The sequence below is a fragment of the Arvicola amphibius genome, chromosome 7, assembly GCF_903992535.2.
Source record: "Arvicola amphibius chromosome 7, mArvAmp1.2, whole genome shotgun sequence".
NCBI classification, from domain to species: domain Eukaryota; kingdom Metazoa; phylum Chordata; class Mammalia; order Rodentia; family Cricetidae; genus Arvicola; species Arvicola amphibius.
The window spans coordinates 53,017,082-53,037,170 of record NC_052053.1 but is presented as its reverse complement, the minus strand read 5'-3'; the positions used below and the strand labels follow the sequence as shown (position 1 = coordinate 53,037,170).

The window sequence follows — 20,089 nt, the reverse complement described above, 5'->3', positions numbered from 1 at the left end:
CCTGCACAGTGGCAGGCACCCAGGTTAGGACCCTTTTACTTATATTCATAAAAACAAGTCCCTGGGTTTTAAGTTGATGTCAAACACCCCTGTCTTTATTACTGGATATGACAGGATGCTAAAACATGTTTTGTGTTCATTAAAACACCCTCATGTGCCCATTCCTGGTTTTATCTTTCTCACTTAGAGATCTTTTTCTCTGACATTAATAATTAACCAGAAAACTAATTTACCCAAACTCTTCAACCCAGTTTACTTAAAAGGAGCTTTAAGAAGTTCGTGTCCATGGGTTTATGCCACTTCCAGCCATGGGCCTTTGGGGAGCACTTTGCTTTTTAATTTTCCTGGGCAAAACTTGGGGACAGGAAGAAACGTAAGTAAAACGATCCATCTTCACTTTCCTGGGTGTCTTAGCTGTGGTGAGAGTGAAAAGGAGACTCAGGTTGTATCTATTCGACAAGAACTGCCTGCTCCCGACATAAGGAGTGGGGAGTCTCAGCTACCATGAGAGCCGTGCACACGTCTGGATTTGGTGAGCGGCTAACAACACAACTGATCCCATGGGATGGCTACCCGTAACAATGACAGACATGATTATTCATTTAGTAGTCAGCAAAAGTGCAGAATAAAACTGAGATAATCAATTATATTGGCAGTTATTACTTACTTGTAATCCTGTCCTTGTAAACGGTGGTATTCTCAGCAAATATCTAAGAATATCTAAGATGGCTACCCGTAACAATGACGGAGATGATTATTCATGTCCTAGTTAGCAGAAGTGCAGAGTGAACCTGAGACCATCTATTTTATTGGCAGTTGTTACCTACTTGTACTTGGTGCTTAGTTAGTGCTTTTCTGGTCTAAGTGCAGTTAAGCCAGTGTAACTCAAATACGCATATCTTATAACACCAACAGCTGAATTTTAATTATTGATGTATAAGATTATTTTATAGTGGGTCACGATGTATCTTCACTACAGAAAAAAATGAAACACTACGTTTGTAATAACATCTATATCATAAACCAGTTTGTTATAATTTTATTGCCGCCAGAATCCTGTCCTTGTAAACAGTGTGAATATCTTAGGATTGGAAGTTACCTGAATGCTTCCTCACTGAACTTACTCTTTTCTGTTGTTTGTTGTAAGATGAGGTTTCCCCATGTTGTCTAGGCTGGACTCAGATCATATGCCCACATGAGCCTCTGCCTTCTGCCCCCTGCTAGCTGGCACTCTAGGCCTTTGTTAATAAGCAGAGCCTGCTCAGTCCACATATGACAGGAAATCCAGACAGAAGTGACTGGCCAAGGTCACACTGCTACAAGAGAGGACTTTTACTGCGGTCTCCTGGTTAGCACATCAATTCCCCCTGTCTTTGTCACAAATGCATCTGTGGAAATACAAGTGTAAAAGAAACGTGGACTGATACCATAAGCTTGCACACGCGTCTACTCTGAGATTTCACTGCAAAGCCATGCTCACCCCACTACCTTAGCTACTTTTATTATTCTGTTTTGACAGACAAGCAGTTGCAGCTCAGGGACATTCAGATTAAACCCCGGGACCTGGACCCTCATGATTCTTGTGCAGGAGTACTCAGAATTTTCCTGCTCTACCCCATTGGCCCATGCTATGAAAGTCTTTCCTCTCTCCGAGACCATGAGGAAGTGTGCCGTGGACAGCACAGTAGTTGATCACTTGATTGATTCAGCACATTTTTTGATCCTCATACTAGTTAGGTTTCTGCCACTGCAACAAAATACTGGTCAAGGCCACTAAAAGAGGAATTAATTGTGCTCAGATGTCAGAGGTTTTAGCCCACCACCACAGGAAATGTGTGACAGCCAGAAGAGCTCCTCTGGGACAGCTCAGGAATAGAGAGAGAATGCATGCTCTCAAGCTCAACTCCCCCGAAACTCCAAACCCCATTGCATGTGGTGATCTAAGGGACATTGTCCTTATTTACATTCATGTGGATGTCATCTCTTAGTTAACCCTCCCTGAAACTATTATAGGCACATCTGGCCAGATCTATTTACTAAGCTCTGAGGCATTTTCAGTCCAAGAAAGAGGACAGTCAAGTCGTCCGTCATGACACCAACTTTGTAATGGGTTCTGACGGTGGAAGAATATATTTCTAGAGCTTGAATTCTATTCTGAAGAAGCAGATAATGAATGAGTGAGCCTATGAAAATTAATAAACCAATGAAGGAATGAATTAAACAATGAAAAAATGAATGAGCCAATGAAGGAGCGAATGAGCCAATGAAGGAATGAATGAAGTAATGAAGGAACAAATGATCCAATGAACGAATGAATGAACCAATGAAGGAACGAATGAGCCAATGACAGACGAATGAATATGAAGGCAGTTTTCGGAATGTGAAGAAAGCAGCAGGAGAGCACACAGACCTAAGACCCCTGTTTATGACTATGGATAGATGATAAGTTTCTCAGACAATGGCGATGTGCATATAGACCCTGGAGGAAAAGAGGGGATGCCATGCACATGTCTGCAGAGAAAACAGAAACAACTCTAGTGATACCTTCCTGTGCAAGCTCAGCAGCCTGAGTTTCTGAGAGTGCAGAGAAAACACACAAGATGAAATTTCCTCTCATGCGCAGACTGCATTGCTGATGTCCTAATACAGACCAAAGTTCATCTGAAGGGAAACTCCACAGCCAGCATTTAAAAATATGTATTTATTTGTGTATGGAGTGGGTAGGCATGCCCATTACACCACAAATGTGGGCAGGTCAAAGAGCACCTTCTAAGAGTCAGTTCTTTCCCTCTACTATGTGGGTTTCTGGAATCAAACTCAGGCCGTTGGTCTTGATGCCTTTATATCTCGATCACAGCCTTTCTAAATGGACACCAACCTCTTAGCTGTTGCTAGGGTTCAATTACAACCTGTTTCATGCTAGAAAAGTTAACTTTTCCATCATAATAAATTTTGACTTTCAAAATATCATTTTTGTTTGATTTTTTTATTTTTTGAAACATGGGGTTTCTCTGTGTAGCCCTGGCAGTTATGGAACTAACTCTGTAGACCAGACTGGCCTCAAACTCAGAGAAACACCTTCCTCTGCCTCCTGTGTTTGGGATTAAAGGTATGTGCCTCCACCACTAGGCTTAAAATATGTTTTAAAGTTAATCTTGAGTGGAAGAAAAAATACCAGAAGTGTAAGAAAACCTAAAAAAACTAACAAACCATATCTTTTACTGTTTCAACAGCTATGTCATTTCAGCACCCAAAGTCTTCCAGGTTGGAGCATCTGAAAATGTTGTAATTCAAGCCCATGGCTACAAGGAAGCATTTGATGCGACAATCTCTATAAGAAGTTATCCTGATAAAAAAGTGACCTACTCTTCAGGCTATGTTAATTTATCTCCAGAAAATAAATTCCAAAACTCAGCAATGTTAACAGTATGTATTTATTCTTCGTTTTTTTTATGTGTTTTTGGTAAAATTTGTGCAAAGGTTGAACCTTGGTAAAATTGCAGCCGTTACTGTTGCTCCATAGCCGTGTGGTTCTGAGATGGGAACAGGGGGAAGTGATGAGTGAATCACCAAACTCTGTGCAGAAATTACATTTGATTTTGAGCCAAGTGTGCCATACCCACATCCTTAAAAATAAACTATTCTCGCCGGGCAGTGGTGGCGCATGCCTTTAATCCCAGCACTCGGGAGGCAGAGGCAGGCGGATCTCTGTGAGTTCGAGGCCAGCCTGGTCTACAAGAGCTAGGTCCAGGACAGGCTCTAAAAAAGCTGCAGAGAAACCCTGTCTTGAAAAACCAAAAAAAAAAATAATAATAAACTATTCTCTAAGTCTCTATTAGTGTCCTCATGTTGTCTAAGTTCTCTGGGATCGTGGTTTACAGGCTGTTTTTCTTTTATTTATGTTTAAAAACCACCTATGATTGAGTATATGTGATGATTGTCTTTCTGTGTCTGTGTTACCTCACTCAAAATAATGTTCTCTAGTTCCATCCATTTTCCTGCAAAATTCAAGATGTCATTATTTTTTCCACTGTGTAGTACTCCATTGTGTAAATGTACCACATTTTCCTTATCCATTTTCGGTGGAGGGGCATTTAGGTTGTTTCCAGGTTCTGTCTATGACAAACAGTGCTGCTATGAACATAGTTGGGCACATGTCCTTGTGCTACGATTGAGTATCCTTTGGATATATACCCAAAAGTGGTATTACTGGATGTTGAGGAAGGTTGGTTCCTAATTTTCTGAGAAATCACCACACTGACATCAAAGGGGTTGTACCAGCTTGTATTCCCACCAGCAATTCCCTTTTCCCCACAACCTCTCCAGCATAAGTTGTCATTGGTGTTTTTGATCTTAGCCATTCTTACAGGTGTAAGATGGAATCTCAGAGTTGTTTTGATTGGCATTTCTCTGATGACTAAGGATGTTGAACATTTCCTTAAGTGTCTTTCAGCCATTTTAGATTCATCTGTTGAAGGTTCTCTGTTTGGGTCTGTACTTCATTTTTTTTATCGGATTATGCGATCTTCTGATGACCAATTTCTTGAGTTCTTTGTATATTTTGGAGATCAGACCTCTGTCTGATGTGGGGTTAGTGAAGATCTTTTCCCATTCTGTAGGCTGTCGTTTTGTCTTGTTGACCATATCCTTTGCTTTACAGAAGCTTTTCAGTTTCAGGAGGTCCCATTTATTAATTGTTTCTCTCAGTGTCTATGCTGCTGGGGTTATATTTAGGAAGTGGTTCCCTGTGCCAATATGTTGAAGTATACTTTTCACTTTCTCTTCTATAAAGTTCAGTGTGGCTGGCTTTATGTTGATGTCTTTGATCCATTTGGACTTGAGTTTTGTGCATGGTGATAGATATGGGTATATTTTCATTCTTCTACATGTTAATATCCAGCTATGCCAGCACCATTTGTTAAATATGCTTTCTTTTTTCCATTTGATATTTTTTGCTTCTTTGCCAAAAATCAAAGTGTTCGAAGGTGTAATGGGTTTGCTGCAAGGGCCCCAGTGGAGGTAGACAGTGGGTCCTGGAATGGTGCAAGTCCCTAGCAGTGGGCAGTGGGAGCAGGCAGTTCTAGGTAGAGACTGCACAAGAGACCTCATGGCAGGAAGGTGGCTGGTCCCCAGCAAGCCATGTGGGTGGCTGGCTGGTCCCCGGTGAGCCATGTGGGCAGCGGAGGTTGGGAGGCAGACAGATAGGCACACCATACAGAGTAAAGTTGGACATTTATTAGGTGGGTTATGAAGGAGAAGGAAAAAGTAGAGAAGATGAGAGAGAGAGAGAGAGAGAGAGAGAGAGAGAGAGGGAGGGAGGGAGAGAGATATTAAGGCTGCAAGCAGGAAGGGAGTGGGTGTGGCTTGTCTCTTAAAGAGACAGAACATTGCATTCCCATCTCTTTTTTATAATAAAAAGTGGGAGATTAGGCACCACAGGTTAAAGGAATTGGGTTGGCAGATTCTCAAGGCTACTTTCTGCTTATTTGTGGGCATCATCTTTAGGGGGGAAACCTGAGAAGGCTGGGTGCTGGTCACATCCTTGCATAGCTGGTCTCTTTGCTCCTGTCTGGTGTTTGTGGTGTGGAAATGTCTGGTGTCTCTTACACCTGTTTAAGGTATTGGCAGAACAGAGGACAAAGTTAAGGAAAAAAATTTAGGACCAGGGAATTGAGGGGGATATATCTGACCTATTTAAGGTGGATCCTTCAATTCAGCTCCCTGGAACTCACAAAAATTCTTTGGGTTTGTGAAAACAGAAGTTTTATTTATGTCAGAATGACTGACAGATATTTTTGCACAATGAAAATTCATTTTTAAGACTATGGAAGGCATCATGAGAGAGAAATTTGATCTGAAATTTGTTTGGTTAAGTTGTCCTTTTAAACTGACAAAACCACTCAGCTGTCAAACTGCATCAGAGATTTTTGAGAAGGATAAAATTTTACTTGAGTTACTGATTAAAAAATAACAGAGAACTTATTTGGTTGGCACCCAGAGCTACTCCTCAGGGTCCTCCATGGTCATTGAAGGTCACATTTGCCTTTTGCTGCTTAGCACAGGGCCTGCCAGGCTCCAGAAGATCCTGTGGCCTGGGAAATCTGTAGGAAGACAAGCCTACCTTGACCTGAGCAGCTAGGCTATCAATTCCAGGGATTCTCTCCACATCTGGAGATCTTCAGTTTAGATGAAAGGAAGTTTTCCCCAGTGGTCAGTGCTTGGCAGTTGAAGCGAATTGCAGATGGACATTGTTCTGTGCCCATTTGTCTTCTGTCTTCTTTGGAGGAAGTAGAGTGCTGCTGCTAGGAGCCAACCTGTCTCTTTTTGTTATGAAAAGTTTTTAATGATTAAATACCTAAATGCATATTCCCCAGATCTCTGAGCAGTTGAGGGTTGTTTTTTAGGTATAACTACAATATAGAATCTGCCTGGAGTGTTGGGTCTGAGCTTGACGACATTGGCTCTAAAATTAACAGGTAAGATTTACACTCATGAAAAAACAGAAAGAAGTAAAAACTGCTTGCAATAGAAGGTTAATTGCAGAACTGACAATAGTAGAGAACAGCTTAATATATTTTAAATGAGGGTTGGATTAAATATAAAGTATTTTTTCAGGAAACTTAAAAGTAAATTCTAGTTTAAAACATGAAACATAGTGTTTTTATAGTCTGAAATGAGATGTAATGAACGATTGTAACATTTAATAGTAAAAATGGGTGCATTAAGTTACATGTATGAACATACATGCATACAGTGAACAAGAATTGGGGAAAGTGGATGCTCTTGGTGGGCCCTATCAAAGGCATGCCACTGTGCAAAACACACATGTAACAGAGTCAACAAGAGGAATTTAGTGGGAAAAAAAAACATAAGTAAACCGGGGGACAAGGCAGGGTATACCTCAGTAAAGATGGGAGAACCTGATCACCTGACCTGGCTCTCAGCCAAGATGGCAGTGGTGTCACCTAACCCCAATCAAAATGGCAGCAGTCACATGTTGTATGAAAAAGGCACAATTCTTGAGCTGCAGGGATTTTTAAGCTTAATAAGAGAGACCTAGAGGTGTGATCAACCCTATGGCTGAGCCGCCATGCCACAAGCCGCAGTGGGGAGCAAAAGGCTGGAATTGAAACTGTGAGCTGACAGTGTTAGAAAGCTCCCACTGACAGTAGTCAGAAAGCTCCCATAAAAGTAGAGCAGGCGGGACACCAGCAAAGTGAGGATAAGAGCTGAAGGAGTAGGGCATTAAGGCCTGGGGTTTGAGAGCCTCTAAAAGGCATCCATCCCAGGGGCGACAGACATTGATGGCATGTTACTCACAACTGAAATTGTGAAAACCTGTGAAACACCCCTATAGGCGGGGTGCAAATCAACGCAAACACTGCAGGGACCCATGATAGGGCATCCCCTGACCCCGGGTGGGGTGCTATGGCCTGACTGGATCTGGTCAGGGTGACTCAGAAGCTAGAAAGGCCAGAGGCCACTCCGAGTGGCCTTTTACAGCAAGGGAAAAAAGGAAAAGAAATGGAAAAAACAGAAAGAAGCTGTCGAATGCACTGCACAAAGTGTGCAGTGCTAACACAGGCAGACTGACCCCAGGTCAGTTCAAACACAATTTTAGCTAAGGGAAGTGACCATAGCAGAATGAAAGAAACTCACCAATTGAAGTATGGAACACGTGGTTGTTGTGGAGAAAATACATGGTTCCAGACTGGGGCGGGAGACCCATCTGAGTCGTGGCACCAATGTAATGAATTGTTAAAAATTGCTGTGGGATCCTCAGCAGGCAGGGGGCAATGGGTCCTGAGAGCAGCCAGTCCCAGGCAGGACCAGGGTACAAGACCACGCAGCAGGTCTCCAAAAGTGGTTGGTCCCCTGGGCATCCCCGGCAGCTAGCCATGTGGGCAGCGGGCGGGCAAAAGACAGACACACCATGTAGAGTAAAGTTGGACATTTATTAGGTGGGTTATGGAGGGGAAGGGAAAAGGGGAGAAGAGGGGGAGAGAGGAGGAAAAAGAGAGAGAGAAAGAGAGAGAGAGAGAGAGAGAGGGAGAGGGAGGGAGAGAGAGAGAGAAGGGGAAGGTAGAGAAGAAGTGGGGAAAGGCAGAAGCTGCTTCTTCCTGAGAGAAGGACGAGAGAGGGATGGGAAGAAAGAGAGAGGCTAACACTGCAAGCAGGAAGGGAGTAGGCATGGGTTGTCTCTTAAAGAGACAGAACATTACAGAAGGTGTGTGGATTAATATCTGGGTCTTCTATTCAGTTCCATTGATCCTCCTATCACTTCTTATGCCAATTCCAGGCTGTTGATGTAGGTGTGTCTTCTATCTATCTGTTGATTTCATTGGTTAATAAAGAAAGTGCCTTGGCCCATTTGATAGGCCGGCCCTTAGGTGGGTGGAGTAGACAGAACAGAATGCTGGGAAGTTAGTCAGACCGCCATGCCTCTCCTCTCTGGGACCGATGTGATGAAGCCAGCTGCCAGGTCAGACATGCTTAATCTTTCCCGGTAAGACACCACTCATGGTGTTACACAGATTATTAGATATGGGTTAGTCAAGATGTGAGTAAGAGGCTGAAACTAATGGGCCAGGCAGTATTTAAATGAATACAGTCTGTGTGTTGTTATTTCGCGTGTAAAGCTAGCTATGCGGGAGCTGGGCGGGACGAAAAGCAGGCCTGCCTGCAGCTCCTTACTACAGGCTGTTTTCAGTACTGTAGCTCTGTAGTAGAGTTTGAAGTCAGGGATTGTGATGCCTCCAGAAGTTCATTTATTGTACAGGATTGTTTCTATCCTGGGTGTTTTGTTTTTCCATATGAAGTTGAGTGCCATTGTTTTGAGGTCTGTAAAGAAATTTGCTAGGATTTTGATGGGCATTGCTTTGAATCCATAGATTGCTTTAGGTAAGATTGCCATTTTTACTATGCTAGTCTGCCTACCCAAGATCATGGGAGCTCTTTCCACTTTCTGGTATCTTCAATTTCTTTCTTCAAAGATTTAAAGTTCTTGTCATACAAGTCTTCCACTTGTTTAGTTATAGTTACTCCAAGATATTTTATGCTATTTGTGGCTATTGTGAAGGGCGTTGATCTCTGATTTCTTTCCCAGCCCTTTTATCATCTGTGTACAGGAGGGCTACTGATGTTTTTGAGTTAATCTTGTATGCTGATACATCTCTGAAAGTGTGTATGAGTTGTAGAAGTTCCTTGGTAGAATTTTTGGGATCGCTTATGTAAACTATCACATCATCAGCAAACAGTGAGAGTTTGACTTCTTCTTTTCCAATTTGTATCCCCTTAATCTCCTTTTAGTGTCTTATTGCTCTAGCTAGGACCTCAAGAACTATATTGAATAGATATGGAAAGAGTGGACAACCTTGTCTTGTTCTTGATTTCAATGAGATCACTGGGAGTTTCTCTCCATTTAGTTTGATGTTGGCTGTTGGCTTGTTGTATATTGCTTTTATTATGTTTAGATATGTTCCGTGTATCCCTGCTCTCTCCAAGACCTTCATAATGAAAGGATGTTGTATTTTGTCACCTAATGAGATGATCATGTGGTTTTTATTTTTCAGTTTATATGGTGGATTACATTGACAGATTTTTGTATGTTGAATCATCCCTGCATTTCTGGGAAGCCAACTTGATCATGGTGGATGATGGTTCTGATGTGTTCTTGGATTCGATTTGCCAGTATTTTATTTAGTATTTTTGTATCAATGTTCATGAGTGAAATTGGTCTGTAATTCTTTTTCTTAGTAATACCTTTCTATGGTATGGGTATCAGGGTAACTGTAGCCTCATAAAAAGAGTTTGGCAATGATCCTTCTGTTTCTATTGTGCGGAATAATTTGAGGAGTATTGGTATTAGTTCTTCTTTGAAAGTCTTGTAGAATTCTGAGCTGAAACCATCTGGTCCTGGGCTCTCCTTGGTTGGGAGATTTTTGATGACTGTTTCTATTTCTTCAGCAGTTATAGGTCTAATTTGCTTATCTGATCTTGATTTAATTTTGGTAAGTGATATTTATCTAGAAAGTGGTCCATTTCCTTTAAGTTTTCCAATTTTGTGGAGTATAGGTTTTTGAAATATGACCTGATTATTCTTTGTATTTCCTCCATGTCTGTTGTTATATCCTTCTTGTTATTCCTGATTTTTGTTAATTTGGATATCCTCCCTCTGCCTTTTGGATAGTTTGGATAAAGGTTTGTCTATTTTGTTGATTTTCTCTAAGAATCAACTCTTTGTCTCATTGATTCTTTGTATTGTTTTTTGCTATTGTTGTTTCTGTTTTGTGGATTTCAGCTCTCAATTTGATTATTTCCTGCCATCTAGTTCTCTTAGGTGAGTTTGCTTCTTTTTTCAAATATTCTGTTAATTCACTAGTGTGGGATTTTTTTGAGCTTCTTTATGTAGGCATTTAGTGCTATGAACTTTTTTCTTATCACTGTTTTCATTTTGTCCCATAAATTTGGGTAGGTTGTGTGATCATTTTCATTGAATTTTATGAAGCCTTTAATTTCTTCCTTTATTTCTTTCCTTTATTTCTTCCTTGATGATTCAGGTGAGCATTGTTTAATTTCCATGTGTTTGTGGGTTTTCTGGAATTAGTATTGCTGGTAACTTCTAGTTTTAAACCATGGTGATCTGATAAGGTACAATGGGTTATTCCAATTTTCTTTTTGTATTTGTTGGGGTCTGTTTTATTACTGAGTATGTGGTCAGTTTTTGAGAATTCCATGAAGTTCTGAGATGAAGATATATTCTTTTCTATTTGAATAAAATATTCTATAGATGTCTTTAAGTCCATTTAAGTTGTAACATCTTTTAGTTCTCTTATTTCTCTGTTCATTTTTTGTCTGACTGACCTGTCCATTGGTGAGAGGGGAGTGTTAAAGTCTCCCACTATTAGTGAGTGGAGTTTAACGTATGATTTAAGCTTTAGAAGTGTTTCTTTTAGCCGGGCGGTGGTGGCGCACGCCTTTAATCCCAGCACTCGGGAGGCAGAGGCAGGCAGATCTCTGTGAGTTCGAGACCAGCCTGGTCTACAAGAGCTAGTTCCAGGACAGGCTCCAAAGCCACAGAGAAACCCTGTCTCGAAAAACCAAAAAAAAAAAAAAAAAGAAGTGTTTCTTTTACATATGAGGGTGCCTTTGTGTTTGGGGCATAGATGTTCAGTACTGAGATTTCGTCGTGATGGATTTTTCCTGTGACTAATATGAAATGACCTTCTTTGTCTCTTTTGACTGATTTTAGCTTGAAGTCTATTTTTTTAGGTATTAGGATAGCTACACCTGCTTGTCCATTTGATTGGTATATTTTTTCCCTACCATTTACTCTGAGACAATGTCTGTCTTTGAGGTTGAGATGTGTTTCTTGTATGCAGAAAAAGGGTGGATTCTGTTTTTTTTTTTTTATCCAATCTGTTAGCTTGTGCATTTTTATAGGTGAGTTGAGTTCATTTATATTAAGGGATATTAATGACCAGTGATTACTATCTCCTGTTAATTTAGTTTTCATTGCTGGTGTTTTTCCCTTCTTTGGGATTTGCTGTTATGAGATCATCAATTGTTTGTGTTTTTGTTGGTGTAGCCAACTTTCTTGGGTTGAAGTCTTCCTTCTAGTATTTTGTGTAGGGCTGGGTTTGTGACTAGGTATTGGTGAAATCTAGTTTTGTCATGGAATATCTTATTTTGTCCTTCCATAGTGATTGAAAATTTTGCTGGGTACAGCAGCCTGAGCTGGCATTCGTAGTCTCTTAATGTCTGCATAATGCTTGACCGTGATATTCTGGCTTTCATTGTCTCCAACGAGAAGTCAGGTGTAATTCTGATAATTTATATGTTACTTGACCTTTCTTCTTTGCAGCTCTTAATATTCTTTCTTTACACTGTATGTTTAGTATTTTGATTATTATGTGATGAGAGGACTTTTTTTGGATTCAGTTTATTTGGTGTTCTGTTAGCTTCTTGTATCTTCATAGGCATATCTTTCTTTAGGTTGGGAAAGATTTCGTCAATGATTTTGTTAAGTTTATTTTCTGTGCTTTTGAGTTGAACTTCTCCTTCTTCTATACCTATTATTCTTAGATTTAGCCTTTTCATAGTGTCCCATATTTCCTAGATATTTAGGGTTAAGCTTTTGCTAAATTTAATGTTTTCTTTAACTGATGAGTCTATTTCCTTTATTGTATCTTCAGCTCTTGAGATTCTCTTTTCCATCTCTTGTATTCTGCTGTTTATGCTTGCGTTTGTAGTTCCTGATCATTTTCTCACGATTTCTGTTTCTATAATTCCCTCAGCTTGTCTTTATTGTTTCTATTTCAGTTTTCAAGTCCTGAATAGTTTCTTTCATATGTTTGATTTCTTTTTCTTGATTTTCTTTAAGTGATTTCCAGATGTCTTCCATTTTTTGTTTGTCTTTTTTTCAATTTCTTTAAGGGAATTTCTCATTTCATCTTTAAGAATTTCAAACATTCTTTTGAAGTTATTTTTTAGGTAATCTTCTTCTGGTTAATCTATATTTGGTTGTTCAGATCTTGATGTTATAGGGTCTTTAGGTTTTATTGGTGTTGTATTGCTCTTTGTGGTGTTGTGTGTTCTTAACTTTTCTATTCATCTTTTTCTCTAATAGATGTGGTTGGGGCTGTCTGAGATTCTGATGAATAATCTCTAAGTGCTAAAGAATCCAAAGCTCAAATGGTTGTTCCTTGTGGTACAGTCAGTGCCACGGTTCTAGTTACCCTGTTGGTTACTCCATGTTCCTGAAGATAGTTCAGTGCTCCTGTGCTTTTCTCTGCTCTTTGGAAGTTTGCTGTCTCAGGCCTACTTTGGCCTAGGTTACCAGCTTCAACCTGTTTCTGTATTTCCTGGTCTGGATCCCCTCCTGCAGAAGTCCCTAGCTTGGAGTTGGTCCTGCAAAGGTTTCTGGCTCTAGTCTACTGCCTCAGAGTTCCCAGGCTCGGGTGTGCCCAGAACTGCAGAGGACCTGGTTCAGACTTACTCCCTCAGAAGTCCCATACTCACACCCGGACCCACAGAGGTTCTAGGTTTCTGCCTATTCCCTTTGATGTCCCAGACCAATGTTCAGACCCACAGAGGTCCTGGCTCAGGCCTGCTCCCTCTGAGGTTCTAGACTCATGCCTGGCCTCTCAGAGATCTCTGGTTCCTGCCTACTTCATCAGAGGTCCCAGATTCACACCCAGACTAGCAGAGGTCCTGGCTCAGGCCTAGTTCCTGGGAGGTCCAAGACTCATGCCCAGACCCACAGGGGTCCTGGCTTAGGTCTACTCCCTTGAAAATCCCAGATTCATGTCCAGACCCTCAGCAGTCTCTGGCTCTGGCTCACTCACTCAGTGGTTACTCCCCTGTACCTGTTCCAGTGGAGATTGCTGACTCTGGATGAGGTCACTAGCTCAATCCTGATCCACCAGTGTCCCGAGACTGCATTCGCTCCTGGGACTGGATTGGCTTCTGGCTTCTGCTCCCATGGAGCTTACTTCCTTAGGCCCACCCTGTTATAGGTTGACAAATTCTTATGTGTGTCATGTTCTTTGACTGTATTTATTCCCCTCAGCCCCACCTCATTCACTCTCCCATTTCTGCTCTTCCTGCTAGCTTACTTCCTGTTCAAGTCTCCTTTGAATTTCTTTATGTCGTGTGTGTGTGGTGTGTGTAGTTACACAGTCCTTGTGTTGTGTGTGCACAATGATAGAAAACACTGAATAATTGACTTCTGAGTTTGGCTTCTTTCACTTTCTATGGAGACCTCCCATTACATCCATTTCCCGGCAGTTTTGTCCTTTGTGGCTGAATAAAACTCCCCCATGTGTATTGCATTCTCTGTGTCCACTTAGCTGTTGATGGACAAGCAGACTGTCTCCATAGCTTGGGAGTCATGAATAGTGCAATGATGAGGATGATGAATAGTGCAAGCATCTCTTACCGCATTGGCTTTTATCCCTCCTGGTAGATACCCAAGTGCTGCAGCTGGACCAGAGGCAGCTCTATTTTTAGGAACCCCCACACTGATTTTCCTTGTGCCTGCACCAGTTTTCACTCCTCTAGCATTGCATAAGGTTTCCCTGCCCCTACATCTTCCCTGGCGTTCTTGGTTTTGTTACCGTTCTCAGTGATAGCTGTTCCTCCTGCAGTGAGATGGAATCCCAGTGTCATTGGCGCTTTCCTGATGGTGAGGATTTCCAATGTCCACCAGTCCTCTGTGCTTCTCTGCTTATGAACTGTGTGATCGTTTCATTAGCCAATTTATTGCCTAGCTTGTTTGAAGTTTTGTTTGCTTTATTACCTAGTTTCAAATGTTCTTTATTTCTCTAGCAAAAGACTTTTATACAGCAAAAAAAATCTCCTGTTATTTATACCATGTTTTCACTTGTTTCTTTTAGGAAAAAAATTAAACAATTTTTTCAGTTGTATTTGTTAGTTCTGGGTATTATTGTTTTCTGAACTGTTGGGGTGCTGTACAGAGAGTCCTCACCTGTGTTTGTATCTCACAGTGTCTTCCTGTCTGTCATCTTTCTGTCTGTTGTCTTTCTGTCTGTTGTCTTTCTGTCTGTCGTCTTCCTGTCTGTCTGTTGTCTTCCTGTCTGTCTGTCGTCTTCCTGTCTGTCTGTTGTCTTCCTGTCTGTCGTCTTCCTGTCTGTCTGTTGTCTTTCTGTCTGTCTGTTGTCTTCCTGTCTGTCGTCTTCCTGTCTGTCTGTCGTCTTTCTGTCTGTCTGTTGTCTTCCTGTCTGTCTATTGTCTTCCTGTCTGTCTGTTATCTTCCTGTCTGTCTGTTATCTTCCTGTCTGTCTGTTGTCTTTCTGTCTGTCTGTTATCTTCCTGTCTGTCGTCTTCCTGTCTGTTGTCTTCCTGTTTGCTGTCTTCCTGTTTGCTGTCTTCCTGTCTCTTGTCTTCCTGTCTGTCTGTTGTCTTCCTGTCTGTCATCTAACAGCTTCAAGATTTTCAAGTCTTGCCTTGAAAAGCAAACTAAAACAGCAGCAGTCTTTTCTATTTATGGAATAGTTTGGAATAGTTAGGATCAGCAGCGACTACGTTTGGGCTTGGGCATTTTTTGTAATTTTATTACTGTTTGGATCCTACTGGCTTTGTTATAGATTGGTTCAAGTTACAAACATTCTTGTTTAATTTTGCTAGGTCATATGTGTTAAGAAATTTATTTGTTTCTCTTTTCAAATTTATTGGAATACAGGTTTTCAAAACTTACTCTAACAAGTCTGAGTTTTGTTAACATCTGTGGTAATATCTGTCTTTTCATCTCTAGTTTTCCTTTATCTATCATCATCATCATCATCTATCATTATTATCTATCATCTATCATCATTATCTATCATCTATCTATCATCATCTATCATCTATCTATCATCATCATCTATCATCATTATCTATCATCTATCATCATCATCTATCTATCATCATCATCCTCATCATCTATCATCATCATCTATCATCATCATCATCTATCACCATCATCATCTATAATCTATCATCATCATCATCTATAATCTATCACCATCATCATCTATAATCTATCATCATCATCTATCATCATCATCAATCATCTATCTATCTTCATCATCATCATTATCTACCATCTATCTATCATCCTCTTCTATCATCTATCTATTATCATGATTTACCTATCAATCTATCATCTATGTCTCATCTACCTATCATCTATATATCCATCTACCTATCAATCTCTCTATCATTATCATCATCATCTATCTTCCTCAGCTAGCTTGGCTAAGAACTTGTGAATCATGTTCCACCATTAAGCATAATGTTAATTTTATCACATGACTGTGTCTTCGGTGTGAGTGGGAATGTGACGTGAGTGCAGGTGCCCATGGAGGTCAGAAGGTCAGATCCCCGTGGCTGGAGTTATGGATGGTTGTGAGCAACCTGACATGAAGAAAGGGAACCCATAGCCCCTCTTGCAAAAGCAGTACCTGCTCTTTACCTTTTTTTTTTTTTTTTTACCTTTTCGGGGACACAGCTTATAGTTTCACCAATTTTTCATATTGTTTTTTTTTCATTTGTTTATATGAGGTTTGGCTTGTAGATTTTCTTTAAGACAGTGAAATGCATTATTTGTGATTACTTGGTTTTTTTAAGTAAGTATTTTTAGATATAAAATTCACCCTCATAACTGCTGTCATTGCATCCCCAGATTTTGTTATGTTTTCATTTTTATTTGATTCTTGGAGTTTTTAAATTTCCCTCCTGATCTTTGATGACTTCCTCGTTATCCAGTGATGTGTTGTTCAAGCTCCATAACTTTATGTATTTTCTATACTTTTTCCAGCTAGTGATTTCTAGTTTTAGTTTGTTGTCATCAGATGGAATATAAGAAATCATCTAAACTTTTTCATTTAACTGGACACTTTATGTCCTAAAAGGTGGTGTGTTTTAGAGAGAGTTCTGTGTGTCGCTTTGGTGTTTGAGTAGCATAGTCTACGGATGTTTTTCGGTCCATTTGACTTTTATAATACCCCTTTAAACCTGATGTCTCTTGGTTGTTTTGGGGGTTTTTGTTGTTATTATTTGGTTTTTGGACTAGAGAGAGTATAATGCTAAAGATGACCAGCCTGCACCTTTTGGCCAATGTGTTTGTCATGTATACACATATATCTGGGATTGTAATGTTTTCCTAACCAATTATTGCCTTAATTAATATGAAGTGACTTTCTTCTCTTTTTTTGACTAGTTTTAAAGTTTATTTTTCAGGTGTCATAGTAGCTGTGCTTGCTTGTTGGTTAGTCCATTTGCTTGGAATTCCTTTTTCAACCCTTCCATACTAAGGCTGTTTGTCCTTGCCAGTAAAATGTGTTTCTTGCAGTTAACAAACAGATAAATTCCATGTTTAAGATCATTCTGCTACCCTGTGTCTTTTGATTAGAGAATTGAGACTTTTGACATCCAGAGTTATTATTGAAAGGTGTATTAAGTCCTATTGTGTTGTAGTATTTGGTGCTTTCTATCCCTTAATTTTTACTGTTCTAGTGAAGCTTATTCTTTGCTGTGGCTTCATGAATGTATTCATGTTTCCTTTCCTTGCGGCATCTGTGATGCTGATGATGTCACCATGATGAGATGTGCTTTTGTCAGTGCTTTTATTAGAAAGGTTTTTCATCTTCAATGCAAGACTCCTTTGCTGGATACAGTAATCTGGTTTGGCAATTGTCTTTCACAACTAAAAATATTTCATTCCATTCTCTCTTGGCACTTGGAGATTCTGTTGAAAAAATTGCTGTTGCTCTGATGTGTTTTTTTTAAATAAATGATTCTGTGTTTCTCACTTGTAGCCTTCAATATTCTTTCATTATTCTGTGTAATTAGTGTTTCAAGTATAGTATGATATGGAGAGCTTCTTTTCTGACTTGGTGTATTTGGAATATTAAATGTCTCCTGTGTCCAGAAACCCATTCTGTTCCCTAGATTTGGAGCTGCTCCACTCTGACTGTGTTGAACGTATTTTCCTGACCTTTGGCTTGAACTCTTCTTCTATGCCCTGAACTACAGAGTTATTTTACTCATTGTGTCCCATAAATGATGCATGTTCTGTTTCTATTATTATTGTATTATAGTCATTCTCTAACTGCTCTGGCTTATCGTATGTTAAGCCATGTCTTCCACATGATACACTCTATTGGGAAGGCTTTCCCCTGGGTTTTTAAATTCATCTATTAAGGTTTTAACTTCTAAAAATTCAATTTGACTTTTTTTACTATTTTTATTGAATACTTTTTCGTGTTTGCTATTGGCATCCTCTTGTCATTCAGCTTTCTTATATATATATATTCTCCTTTAATTCATTCAGAAATTTATTTATGTACTGTTTGAGTTCATTGAACACTCTTATAAACTTAATTTTAAATTCTTGGAATTTTATTTAATTCACATTCACTAGAATTCGTTACTGTGGCTCAGTAATTTTGGGAGGAGTCATGCTTTGAGTTTTTTTCCTGTCTCTTTTGTTACTTCAATTGATTTGAGCATCTGGGATTAGGTCATTTTTTAGGTACTTTTTAATCATCTGTATTTTTTCCAGTTAAAACATTTTCTTCATTCAAGTGGAACTAAGTTGTATTAGGGTTAGGCTCTCATTCCTCCAACTCTAGACTGGAGATAGAGCTCAGTGGTTAAACTCTCAGTTCACATGCTCAGAGGACCAGGAAGACTCTCTATTCCTACTCTAAGAGTAGAATTCTAGCTGGAGAAGCAACCACAACCGACAAATAGGCCTGCTATGAAAATACAGTAAGAACAAATAAAAAACAATCGCCCTTTCAATTCCAGTAACATCAGGACCAAAAAGGATGAAAGATAGCATAGCCTGACTTAGGTATTAACAATTAAGAGTAGGCATGGAAGGGAATATTAAGTTAAGTAAAATAGCTTTAAGTAAAATTAGCAATTAGCATTAAAACAACAAAAAAAATGGGGAGAAAGTAAATGGGATCAATAAAGAAGAGAGGAAATGAGGAGGTCCAGATAAAGATGGAAAAATGGAGGGAGGTGGGGGAGGGAGAAGGGAGGGAGGAGGAACTGGGGTTAGTGTGCAAAATTAAAAAAAAATGTAAAAACACCATGACCAAAGCAATCTGGAATTGTGAGCCACAATAAAGAACAAACATTTCTCCCCTGAAAAATAAATAAATAAAGATAGGATGAAAACAGAAAAGGGTTAAAAATGCAGCCACTCAACCTGAAGCAATTGACTCACCAGAAGGCCAAGGCATAGAAAGCACCTGTGCACTTTGGCACAAGAATGCGGTACAAAGCGGCCTACAGGATTAAATGTAGGTGTTAAATAATATCTGTCCACATGCAGTCACTTGTCTCAGTGCAAGTATAAACTGCCCCGGATTCTCAGAGTGGGCTATACAGGGAGGAGCTTGGCCTCCAGAGTGACCCAGCCGCTGCTGCCATCAACTGCCAAGAAGAGATGCCAGCTCTCTATGGCATATGGTATGGTATTTAGACCAGGACTCCTGTCTGGCCAGACTGCAGATCTGATCTTTCTGCCATTATACTTCTTGAGTCTCTTGGTTTTGTTTTGTTTTTCTTTTAGACTGTGACTTCCCCCACATCCGTGTGTGTGTGTGTGTGTGTGTGTGTGTGTGTGTGTGTGTGTGTGTGCAGGTGACTGTGTACATACTTATGGTTCCTTAGATGTGGCTACTTGGTTGCCATCTGCCTTGGCAGGGTCTCTCATGGGTCTGGAATTCCCCAGGGAGCTGAGGCTGGCCATGTGGCAGGCCCCAGGGATCTGTCTCCACGGGCCATGTTCTAGGATCACAACGCTGTCCACAACACCCAGTTTTTAGTCCCATGGGTTTTGAGGTCTTCAGCTCAGGACCTCGTGTTTGCAAGGCAAGTGCTTTACCAACTGAGCTATATCTTTCCAGCCCCTTTGCAGAGCTCTTAAAGCAAATAAAAGTTTTCCATTGCTAACAGCTGAATTTTCATCATGGCATTAGACAATGAAATGCTTTGGGCAAAATAAATTTGCTCTTCTAGCTCTTGTGCCATTTTGTCCCTTGGATTCCTTGCTGGCTGATTGGTTTGTTTTTGAGACAGTGTTTCGCTGTGTAACCCAAGGGATCTTGAGCCTGTGGTCCCCATGCTTCAGTCTGCAGAGTGCTGGACTATGCATTTTCTAAATGATGCAGTGGGCAGCCTTCTTTGTTTTGGTTTGTTGTTGTTGTTGTTGTTGTTCTAATGAGATCGCGGTGGCTTTCTAGTGTGCTCTATAACCTTAGATTATACCCTTTCTGTCATTGCTCTTACAGATACAACCCAGTCAGCTACCTGGAGAACAAAGCCCGGTCTCACATGTGTACCTGGAAATCGTGTCAAAACATTTTTCAAAATCGAAAAAAATGCCACTAACCTATGACAATGGATTTCTCTTCATCCATACAGACAAGCCCGTGTACACTCCAGACCAGTCAGGTAGAGTACAAAGCCCTTCTTTGTGGGGAAACTGGCACACTTTGACATATGGAATTGAGTGGAGACTGGTTTCCACCCTGAAAAAAAAAATAACAAAATCAAAACCAGCCCTCAGTTC

The 20,089-nt window shown here is 40.3% G+C and overlaps 1 protein-coding gene across 1 annotated transcript in view; it reads left to right on the top strand.

Annotated features, from left to right (window-relative positions):
- Positions 1-250: 250 nt before the first annotated feature.
- LOC119818482 (complement C5-like) overlaps positions 251-20,089 on the top strand; it is a 98,715-nt gene continuing 78,876 nt past the window's right edge. Inside the window, exons 1-3 of the mRNA XM_038335894.1 lie at positions 251-373; positions 3,234-3,426; positions 19,809-19,971. Coding sequence (XP_038191822.1) covers positions 294-373; positions 3,234-3,426; positions 19,809-19,971 — 436 coding nt within the window. The 5' untranslated portion in view covers positions 251-293. The remainder of the gene's footprint in view (positions 374-3,233; positions 3,427-19,808; positions 19,972-20,089) is intronic.